Source organism: Lathamus discolor, chromosome 5 (genome assembly GCF_037157495.1).
Source record: "Lathamus discolor isolate bLatDis1 chromosome 5, bLatDis1.hap1, whole genome shotgun sequence".
In the NCBI taxonomy this organism is placed as follows: domain Eukaryota; kingdom Metazoa; phylum Chordata; class Aves; order Psittaciformes; family Psittacidae; genus Lathamus; species Lathamus discolor.
In genome coordinates, this window is record NC_088888.1 from 86,271,931 (window position 1) to 86,284,255 (window position 12,325).

Consider the following 12,325-nt stretch of genomic DNA (forward strand, 5'->3'; position numbering starts at 1 on the left):
GACATACTGATGGGCTGAGGACTTAAATCCTCTGAGCAATCAATCCAATGGCTTTTATGAATGCTTAGGGGAAAAAAAGAAATATATTGCTGGAAAAGAGAAATAAACCTTGTTGCAGGATATGAGACGGCCAAATTCAAAAGAAGATATATGTATGATAAAGTCTAATGTATCATTGCAACTGTCTGAGCAGGACAAGTGAAAGCAAAACAAAACCAGGAAATAATATTTTTCTTGTAACAAATGGATTTTGAGGGAAAACCTAAATGAGGAGAGAAAACATATTCTTATTCTGACTGTTCTTCTGCTGAGAATAGGAATTTTAATCAATACATTCATAATTAATTTTAGTGTTAATTCAGCAGGTCTAGTATGAGATAAATCCTTCCTTGGGAGAAGCATTGTCCATTACGTGTGCTGATTTATGAGAGAGAATCAGCTACAGTTTAATGATAGCTGGACTAGGTTGTAAATATAGACTAGGACTCACAATATATGAGAAAAGCTTGTTTGTTCTTAATATCCTATATAAATTGTTCCTGGCTTTGTAGGTTGTGACTATACTTGCTGTCACACTCCCAAGTTTACTCAAGAACTGCATGATTCGCTGAGTAGGTGCTAGTCATGTAGAGGAAAACCTGAGGGGATGAATTTTATATACCTGGTTTATTCCTCAAGGTCATATTGACACAAAAAAACCCAACCCTTTTTTGTCCTTTTATTTTTCCTTTCACCAAAAGAAAATGCCCTCTTAACCAAAGGAAATTCATAGCAGTGGGTAAAATGACTACCAATAATCTAAGCAATATGAAATTTAACACTGTGATTTTTTTTTTTTTTTTTTTTTAGTGAAAGAAAACACCAGTTGCTGGCTGTCAGAAATTTTAAACTGAACCTTAACTTCATGGGCAACAGCTTTAAAAATCTATTTAGTACTTCTTATTTCTTCAGCTAAGCAGTTTCTTTCTCCAGTTAATAATAGGCTGTGGGATTAAATCGTAGCTTTTGATATTTACTGGGAAACATAGTATAGAGATTTATAAGTCAAAATGTACTTTGAATAAATTATCATTGCAAATTACAGTTTATGAAAGTTGTGACTGTAACCATAATTACACCATTGGCTATGCACAACTTGAAATCTCACTTGCTGAATAAATTTGTTTTCACTCAGATTGCATTCCCGACATTTTTAGAAAAGAGTGAATCAAGCCTCACCAACAAAATTTCCTGCAGAGTTTATTAAAAAGGTCAGCTTCGATTGCTAAACTTACCTAAAATATAAACATTTATTGAATTAGTGAGATGCTGTTTTAGTCTGAGTTTCCTATTGAAGTTTACTAAACCATGGACTCATAAGGGAACTCAAAAGGGCTTCCACATTATGCCATGCCTTCAGCTATCTCTGCATCCTAAAATTGTTAAAGTTAAAATTAATTCTGCAAGCTGTTAGGAAAAAAAACAAACGATAGCCAAAATTAGGTATATTACTGTAAATTGAGGGGGGAGAGGTTTTTAAACCTCTGTCTGGCAAGAGAAGGGTTAAGGACTTTTTTGCTATACCCGTTTCAAATTACAATGAGAAGCCTCTTCTTTCCCAGCAGGGTTGTGCTTACATTAGTCTTTAGATCTCTCTTGAAGAGAGCTGTTATATTTGTGCCTGCTAGAGTTGGAAATAACAGTTCAGAAGCTGAAAAGGGTTGAATGGATTTACAGAAGGTTATTTTTTGCGAGTAAATTCATGGCAACACATTAATTTGATTAGTACATGCTTTAAAATTACTTTACACTCAAGAGATTCAAAAGATGTTAAAGTTATCACCAGGCTGCTGGACAAATATGTGTTACATCACCAAGGTACAGATCAAGACAAATCTGTGACTCAGGATTTTATCTTGGGAAGAGCGCAAGGTGTACGAAGAACTCAGAATAACAAGGGAAGATAACTCTGGGAACTACAATGTGTCAGAAGAACAGCTCTTGCTAACACAGCTCCCCATCAAAGACCTGGTTATCTAAGGTTTATATAGGAATGCCTAGGTCAGCTGACAAAATACTGGTCTTCTGCTCCATAAATGCAGAAAAAACGATAACAACAGTGGAAAATTGGAAGTCTGAATTTCAGCTTTCTTAGAAATAACTGCAGCCTGACACATTCCATAATATTTAAACTGGGTGGGGGGAGAGAAATCACCAAAGATGTTACGTTTAGAGATGACATTGACATGAAGAATAGGTAAATTTTGTTTTTCAGCCACTGGAAAAGCAGACCTCATAGGAGCTCAGAACAAGTAGGAGAAAAGATTTTTTTTTTCAATTTTTTTTTTTTCCTTTTTCTTTTCCTTTTCCAAGATGAACACAACTGTGCTCAAAGCTTTCGTGGGCTTGCTCTGGAATTGCTGGGTTCTGGTGGGTCATGCACAGGGAGGTTTAGGAGACAATCATGTCCATTCAAGTTTTATTTACAGGAGGCTGCGGAACCATGAGAGAAGGGAGATTCAGAGAGAGATTCTCTCTATCCTGGGTTTACCTCACAGACCCAGACCATTTTCACCAGGAAAGCAGGCTTCTTCTGCACCCCTCTTTATGCTGGACCTGTATAATGCTATGACAAATGAAGAGGACACTGAGGAGCTGGAGTATTCACTAAAGGGATCAATGGCAGGGGAAAGCAGAGGGATACGGAAAGGATACCCTGCCTCCCCAAATGGATATTCACGGAGAATACAATTATCTCGCATGACCCCCCTGACCACACAGAATCCTCCTTTAGCCAGCCTGCACGACACCAACTTTCTGAATGATGCTGACATGGTCATGAGCTTTGTCAATTTAGGTATGTGGAAATTTTTTTGTTTCTGTTCTCTCTGACAAACTGTAAGCCTCATCCTGCTAAGGGCAAACCTCTTGGCTGGACCGTAACCTGCTGTAAAATGTCAGGTCCCGGCTGCTGTGCCACCGGTAAAAGAAAAGTACTGATGGTAAAGTAGCTACGTTGTAGGTGGCCATGGAAAAAGATTTTTCTCACTGTTTATATAAAGTCAGTTTCTATAACTCCCCTCTGCTGGCTTCTGTTTTCTTTCTTTCATTGATGTAATGAAAATTCTAGCCTTAGGCCAACTAACTCCTTTTTCTCTCTTTTTTTTTTTTTTTCTTTAAATCTCAAAAAATCAAACACTTATGTCTATTGCTTGGCTATTTCCCTCACTGTTTTGCTTAAAGCTCAGACACGAACAAAAGTCGGTTGTTAATATTTTAAAGCTTAGAAACTTATGAAAAGGGAAAAGTTAAAGCATAAAAAAAAAAAAAAAAGCAAACAAGAAAGATTTCTTAGGTTATTTAGTTGTTGGTTTTTTTCTGTTGGTGTCAGAGTTTTATTTATCTTTTCAGCTGGATGGCTGGATTTTAAATAATCTGTTGCTGTTTCTTTATTATTTCTATTTAATAACCACAGACTGTGTTTTATTATACTGCTATGGTGCTTAGAGTCTGCAATGGTTCTTATTTTCTGTGTCATAAATAAATTAAATAACAAGTAGAGTATTAAACACCAGAAACATGCAAGAAAAGAATGCTTTTGAAAATGATATCAATTCAGACACTGATAAAACTAGATTATATTGGCTTCTGAGTATAATAAACATGCTTACCAGTTACGTTGTGGTTAAAAAAAGCAGTAACAGATTTCTTTAATAGAAGGCAACTTAAATCTCATTAAGAAAGCTGCAAATAATTTATGAAATGTATTCATTATTTTTATAAGTATTTTAAATTCTTCAGGACTCATGAAGTCAACTAAACCCCCCCTTCTTGTGTGACCTGAAAAGCAAGAGATTTAATTGAAAACTTGGAGTTTCTCAATAAACTGAGAAAATCTGATGAACTCTCGTTTTCCAGGATAATACTTTCTGTAGAAACTTTTTAAACAATCACACATGTTCTGAAATGCTTTCAGATTATCACACGTTTTGTACCTTTTATGTCAACCAGGTCTTTAATCTTTTGCTGCAGGATTAAAAATGTTTCCAAACACTAAAATCCTTAACAACTAGAATTTCTAGGAAAATGATGTAGAAACCCTAGTGTTTCTACAGTTTATTTGTCATAATGATATAATTACTTTTCATTAATTATTTGGCAGACAAGTAGGTGTTCAATTCTGAGATCTTTTTCCGTAAGAGTAGTTTATGTCCACAACTCTAAATATATTTTCTGGTTGCTCTTGCTCCTGAAATAGCAGACTAGAGAAAAATTAAATCTTTGTTTTTTGAGTCCTTAAGAAAAAGTTACATATTATCCATGTATTACTTTTAAATTATCATTGTATGCCTCGATTTACCCAGCATACTTGGAGTCTGCTGAATTTGAAATGGCAATAAAGGAAAAGAAGAATTGCTCTGATCTCCTCAGCATTAGTCAAGGCTCTGATCCTACAAAGATTTTCCTCATGTGTCCTGAGAAATACCTTCAGTAAATATGCTGCAGACCATTTCATCAGGGACCCTGAGGACTATTTACGTGGGATCTAGGTTTTGACTTCATGAAATGTCTTTGATTTCAAGAGGACTTCTTATAGTGTATAAGTAGAAGTCTTTGAAGGTTCAGTGTCAGATATATTGTAGCCTGATCTTGCCACACTTCCCCAGACAAAAACCCTGTCGCAGAAGAACGCAAGTTTCCACTGAGTGGCTTACCTTGACTTGGAAGTTTCTAATATTTGTCTCATTTTGTTGAGAAGCCAGAGTTGCTTTAAGAAAGTAATTCTGAGCATATATTTCTAAACTGTGAAAACTGGAGGATAAATGTTTTATTTTTCTAGTGATTATAATTAATAGGCACCATTAACTTACAAAAAAAAAAAAAAATACTGTGTAAATGCCAGGTTTTGTTTGGCCTTTGTAAAATTAAAATGTGTCTCAGCTCTAAGTGAGTCTAAATCCTAAATGCCCTTGTCACATTAAATTCCATTCCATACATGTTGGATATTCTGGTTTATCACACATTCCACCACGTAATGTGCGTAAGAAATATTGATGACCAATATAGATTAGCTTCAACATTTTTATTAAACAATCCTATGTTTCAGCATAATTAACATAAAAATGAAATAAATCATGGAAACAGGTAACCATTCTATATGATTTATGCAGTATAATATCGTGACAGATGAGGGCAAGCTCTTTTAATGTACAATGGGGAAAAATATGCAGTGATAAGTGAATGCTAACTCTGTACCTTAAAATCAATAAATGCTGATGCAGCACAGTAATAACTCATCTGGGTTTAGATTTGAAGCCTCAGTCAACTTGCATCAAATTAATCTGCTCTGGAAATAGTATTCACCTTGTTCATACTTGCACACCATTAATTACATAAGGTGCAATTATAAAGCTTTATTAATCATCATGATATTTTAAATTGAAACTTTTGTGCATAGTTGTAGCCAGATATAATAATTTAAAACATGTATATTAAAACAAGAATTATGTAGCTGCGATGTTAGGTTGGAATTATTAAGTCTAAGATTGAAAAGGCTGAATAGGATTAAAAAAATAAAGTAAAATATAGACAAGGGCAACTTATTTTATATTAAAGAATTAAAAATCAAAACGATATTCTTATTTTGATAAAAATCACCCTGTCAGAGCTGCAAATGCTTCACTTTCCATAACAAATTTAAAAAATAATCAGCAAGAGAAATGCAATTATAATGCTGTCAAGCAAGCAAGGAGAAAAGCAAGACAAACAGCATTTTCTTCTCCTGAAGTTAAAATTGTAAACACCTGCTCTTTATACCGGAATTTATACTACAATTTCTATCTTTTTTCTTTCTTGAAAGATACGACACAACAGAGTCTATGTCTTGTCCTGTATTTTGTATAAGACTGTGTGTGTTGGCAGCTGTCCATAAATATTGATGAGTGTAACAGAAGAATTAACTGGGGTTGGTCCAGCAGTTAAAGAATAAATCCTCCACTAAATACACTGGGGTTTTCAGAGATCTGATTATATCACCTACAAGTTCAGGACTTTGTTTTCCTCACTGGGTGTTTTCTTTATCCTGTTGTTATATTTTATTATATTGTTGCAAAGCCCTGACTGTTTTGAGTTTTGGCATCTTCTTTTTGGCCGGTCTCCCAAAATGACATATATAGGATACCCTGTTCCTCAGAGAACAGACAAATAATACTCATGTAGTCCTACTCACTTTTCTGCTCACTCAAAATTTAGCTAGGGAAGGACTTTGTTAAGATAAATGTTAGTGTTTCCACTCTTCACCTCTCACCAAAAGAGGAAGATTGAATAAAAAAATATGTACGTGACTGAGGCTTGGAGAAACAGCAGCACTCTTTATAAACTACATTTAAACATCTCTAAGACTGAATTTTCCATCAGCATTAAAGTGATCATTAAATTCACTGTACTTAAGCATTCCTCATCATGGAATTCAAATGATTTCTACTTTCATTTGTTTACAACACGTCTGTAATTTTTTCTCTAAACAGAGAGCTGCATTTGCTAAACAACTCTGTTCTCTTTCTCTGTATTTTCCTATGGAGTGATATGAACATCTTGTAACATAGGCAAAAAATATATGTTAATTTTGCGGTTTTATGCTATGTTTTCTTTCCCAGCATATAAAATTAATTTCAAAACCTTAAATGTGAAGATCACTATAAAATTTATTACCGTGACCTATACACATGGTTATTTAAAGAAGAAAAAATATTATGGAGATTTTTAAAGTAACTGATACACCCCAGAAAGACTTTTTCTTTTTTTACTTCATAAACAATGTGATTCCACAATCTGAATTATAATAATCCTTAAACCATATGTGCTGTGATCAGTTCTTAAATCAGATGCTGAAAGATGTTGAAATCAAAGGAAATGTTGCCTGTTTGTGACAGAGGACTGTTCATATTTCTCCAGCATCTTTACTCAAAGTTTGTACACAGTGTTGAAGATTATGTTCTTCTTTAAAACCAGGGAAATACATACATTTACAAGATTTACAGCCCATTGTATTCATCAAAGAATGTTAACGTCAGACAACGTTTAAACAATTACCTTTGAGAAACCTAGTGTGCTTTAGTCCACATCAAATGCCTTTACAAATTTTCATTACACAAAAAAGAAAGGATTCACAACTGCAATCAGATCTTGAGCATATACAGTAGCTAGTTTCTTAAATTAAGCTAATTCAGCTTCTACAACCTTCCACTCACAGTTAACATATCATCAGCAAGGGATATGGAATGCTAAGCTTTAAAATGCCAGGATCTGTGGAAGGGCAGCTGGGTTTGAAGGATACACTCAAAAAAGCTTCAGGATCATTAACTTCTCTCCTCTAATCCTAGGAATGAGCACACTTTCTTTCCGCTGGATTTCAGATGTTGCTGTCTTAATTTTAACCTTACGTGAATTTCCTTGCTGTGGTTCAGTTATAGTGCGTAAAATGCAGGCTTCTAGTGAAAATATTGACACAGCCTTAACTGAGGTGACAGAAATAGTGTTATTATCTTGCCTTGAACAGGGGGATGCTGTTACAGAAATAAAACTTGTGAAATAACAAATAGACCCCATGTCTTTAAATTGTGGAAGTGGATCAACACTGAGAGAAAATGAGAAAACATTTGTGAAGCTTTTTCAAATGGCAGCCCAAAGTCAGTAAGATGACATTTTTTACTCTTTTACATAAGATTTAAAGCAAATTAGATCAAGGGGTCTTATTTTATCTTCACCCAAAGTAGACCACACTTGGCATCTTGAAACCCTAAGAATTTTTTTCCCTCATAAGATTTTGTTAGCTGATCAGTGAGTTGAACTAATATATTGTGACCTAAGTATGCATCAGAAATAACTATTAATTATAAAAATAAAATTATATGATCAAATTTAACATTAAGACAGCTTTTTACAAAATAGGTTTATTTATTTCTAGAACAAAAGAACTTTGCCCATGGTATGACATTCCCTAAAAATCCTCACCCTAACATTATAATTCATTAAGCAGTTTAAAACCATCTTTGTGTGATGACAGATCAGGTTGTTAGGGATTGTTTTTGATTTTGAGCAAGAAATATTCTCTGTATTCATTTTTGCAATTACACTACATTTGTTGTTTTATACTGAAATATTTTATATGTCTTTTGAAATCTCTTATGTTACACGAACCTTATGAACTACACAGCTCTACCTCAAAATAGGTTTGTGTGTGATCCATAAATATCATCTAACAAAATAATGTTTTTATAACTGTCAATTAATTTTTTTGCCAAAGTTAACACTTTGAATCCACGTAAATTATTGTATCTACCCAGCCAAAAAAATGTCAAGCTCTCCATTAACTGGGGTATAAAACTGTCCGACTTTCCTTGCCGACAGATTTGAAAGAAATTGCAGATAACTGAAGAGAAACTGATTTAGCAGATGGTTAGACGTGCATGGTGAAAAGCTATATATGTGTATGGATATATATAAATATATATTATTATTAATATTTTTCCCATTGGGAAGAATGGCTGACCCAGTTCCGCTTCTTCTTTAGAAAGTGCTCCTTTCCAGACTAAACACAGACTTTGGGTGGGGTTGTGGGGATTGTATGTATTGTACAGTACATATTTTCCCAGGAAAACACAGTCTTGGAGTGACTCTGGCTAGCCATGAAAGAGAAAGAGGGAGGCTTGTGGAGATGCCTCTGTTTGGAGGGTATTAAGGGAGAAATTGGCCTGCCTTGGAATTAATGGAGAGCCTCTTGGTTGTCTTCCTAAACCCTGGCTTGTTTGCTTAGATAACAGGGTACAACTTCAACACATATGGGATCTCCCACACTTACTGCTGCTGTTACTATTTTCTCTGAATGTTAAATTATGCAAATAATTTTACCATGGCTACTTGCCTACTTACTGCCTGAGTTATGGAGGTAATTATGACGCGGGCAGTTCCTTTTTCTTCTCTTTTTAGCCATGGCAGTTCCTTTCAGCTTGCTTTCATAGGCCTGCAAACTAATAGAGTTTTGCAGAAAATTGATTGATTACAGTCTGATCATTCTAGGTGTCGCCTGGTGTTTCCACATAGCTGAGAATGAACAGTTTATGAAGTGCCAATTGCAGCCTCCAGCTAAAGAAAGGCTCCCTAGGGCTTCAGGAGAGCTCTGGCTGCTACCAGACTTTATAATTATTTCCCACACTTTTCTCCATCCTCTCCTTCTTGTCCTTTCCCTTGTCTCTAACCCCTGCCATCCAGGCAGGGTTCCTGAACTTTTATGTTTTATGTCAGTGGCATTTGGCTGCAGAAGTGATTAAAGGCCGAGAAGTGGTGAGACTAGGTGACAGAGCGGGAGATGGATAGGGAAGGAATAAGAGCAGGCATAAGAGAAAAATGGCAAAGCACAGGCCAAGCTTTACAGGGAGGACAGCCCTCTTCTTAGTAGGCAATGGGTAATGTGCAGGTGTGGACAAAGACCTGCTGGGCATGGGAAAAGTTCACAACAGAGAAACAGCCTTTGCAGGAACTGGTATTACTGGGGGAGCTAGTCCTGCTCCCCTGTTCCTCACATGGAGTGTGATGTTGTAGCACTGAGAGCATTTCCTTTGCCAGTGGAGTTACAAAAGTGGAGGGAAGTTTGCCATGAAGGCGAAGATGTGTGAAGGCAGAGAAAGGGCAAAGAACATGATAAAGATGGATGATGTGCAAAGGAAAGCGAAAATGAATCCAGGTATAGGTTTATTCTCCCAGTAAGCTTTGCAGATGAAGGGAGCAGTTTTCTTCTTAGTTTTTGTGGCAGAGGAGCTACCTCGACCTCCACAGATACTTGGCTCCCTGGGCAAAACTTTTTCTCTTTGCAAAATAAAATGCAGCTATCCCACCCTTCAGTATATGTGTGCAAGGAGCACACAGACGGGCTACTAACATTTGCAGCCATAAATAACGTAGAAGCTAGCTTTTAAAAACCGCAGGTTAAAGGATGAGGGCTGCCATGACGCACACAGAGAGGCTGAGATCAGAGAAGCAGCTAAAAGGGTCGGGAGAAACAATGAATCCCCTTGTTCTGAGTCATATTTATGAGTGCTCCATTGCACCTAAAGTTCATATTTATTGGCTAGGCCATGGGGTTTCCCCATTTGCTCATCTCTTAAAATAACACCCCTGGTTAAAATTTCCTATAAAACACAGAAATGCTACAGCAGGCAGAACTTGTCAACCCTGACAACTACATTATTTAAGTTTGTGGGTGGGGTACATGAAGCAGGAGGTGGCTTATGCTTTGTATTGAATTCTGAATTTGTTTCTATATGAAAATTACTGAAAAACAAGCAGAAAAGGAGCGTTTACAGCCCAGCCCTCTGCTCAGAAACGTCATGCTATTGCTGAGAGATGCTCCAAAAGGTGAATCTAAATTAGTTCACAGCTTTTTTTGAGCAACTGCTCCAGTGCAACAGATTGAGAACTTGGCCTCATTGACCACTATTATGCAACTCAACAGCATGTATGGTACCTTGCCAGAAAGTGGCTTTGCTTTTTTTTTCCCCACTGTAATTCAGGGCAAACTGAAACAACAATTAATAATGAGTCAGAGCCTAGGAAACTAAGGACAGCTAGTGCTGGTACATTGTATATATCCATAACTGACAACCAGTGGCTTTGCAGAAGCAAAATTCCATCTAATTCTCTTTTTGGAGGAAGTCTGGAGGAGGTAGGAATTTGAATAGCTGAAATTTCTGCTAGGATTATCTTTATCTGACTTAGCAATATTACCCATTCAGATCCCAGGACAACCTAAGGGATTTTTCCAACCTCCATAATTCCGTGATTCTATCCCTTTGTGGATTGTGTCTATGAAATTAAATTATTGTTGTTCTAATTTTCATGTATTTGACTGTAGTCAAATTAATGAAAATATGTATATTCATATTATCTGGAAAAGAAGTATCCCTAATACAGACTAATCATTATAAATTAATAACAATTTTTCTAGGCATACCCATTTAAAACATCCCTTTTTTAAAATGAGTGGAAATATAGGTGGGGTATTCCAACTATAACGTACTGCAAAATAATTTCAAAGAGAAACTTTTACAAGTTTCGAAAGTCCAATGCAACTTTTACACTGGATGGCATCAGCTTTGGAGGTAGGTGTTACGTTCTCTCCTGACAAACGCAGACTGCAGAAGAGGAAAAAGCAGGGACACTAAATGATTTGTGAGTCTGACTTTGGAGCAGTGGGCAGATAGTACCTGATGGCACCTGATGCCTGAGCCATGGCATTCTAGTGGTATGGTTTGCAAAAACATTAGCTGAGAAATCAAGAGTGGGAAAACAGTAGTGTGGCTTATAAAGCCAAGGGAGCAAGCCCAGCATACAACCCCATGACAGTTGTATTCTTTGTGGTGATTTATGATGGCTGAGATCCAGTAGGAGCATAGCTTTGGGAAGGTTGTTCCCAAGGTTACCTCTGCTGGGGTATCTGTCAATAACTACAAGTTATAACATGCTAATGATCCCAAAGGTTAATTTGCTACTCCTGACCAGGTTACCTTGCTGCCTCATATATGAAATATGTGAAAATATTTTGCAGTGCATCCATCCTGACTCCAGCCCAGACTAACCTGAAAGTCACAAAGAGAAATGTCTGAGCAGCCAAATAGGAAAATCCTGAATAACCTCAGATAGAGAATGAAAACAGCATGCCTCTGTTTTCAAGTCCATAAAATGAGGATGGGCAAATAATTCTCTGTTAATTTTCGCTTCTGTGCACTCTCATTCTTTGACCTTGCAGAGTATTGGAATAGCTTTCTTCTTATGAAGCATCCTTTTACTCTGGCTATGTGCACTTTAAAATACTTCACTCGTAACAGCTTTGTAACACCTTGTGTGTCCTCCTGGTGATCTCAAGGATTATTTCAGAAAGGGCCAAAAAAAGCTCTTCTGTAAGGGTAACAAGTCCATTTATTGTTCTTAAACCAGACAGCCTTACAAAATAATGAGAAATAAAAAGAAACACTGGAATTAAAGCACCCAAACTGAGATTTATGATCTGGTGTAATGGAAAAAGGATGTGTGGCTAGTTTAGCTCTTGTTCTCAGAATATAGATTTGTGCCTTTCTGAGGCATGTGTGCCTGCACTATCAGTCTGTGTGCGTGGCTTTATATATGTAATATAGAAAGCATGTAAATTTCTTCAGTTTTAGTCATTGGGATTTTTTCTGCCTTAAATCATAATATTCTTTCCCATCAATACTATGTGGCTTTAGCAGCCCTGACCTTTCAAGCTGCCTGTTTACGCCAGTGTTTATCAGATGACCATTTGACCTCCTTGTTA

General features: G+C 36.4%; 1 protein-coding gene across 1 annotated transcript in view; it reads left to right on the top strand.

The window, feature by feature from the left end:
* The first annotated feature begins 1,639 nt into the window (after positions 1-1,639).
* The window catches only part of BMP5 (bone morphogenetic protein 5), a 60,586-nt gene continuing 49,900 nt past the window's right edge, over positions 1,640-12,325 (top strand). Inside the window, exon 1 of the mRNA XM_065679156.1 lies at positions 1,640-2,836. Within this exon, the coding sequence (XP_065535228.1) occupies positions 2,353-2,836 (484 nt within the window). The 5' untranslated portion in view covers positions 1,640-2,352. The remainder of the gene's footprint in view (positions 2,837-12,325) is intronic.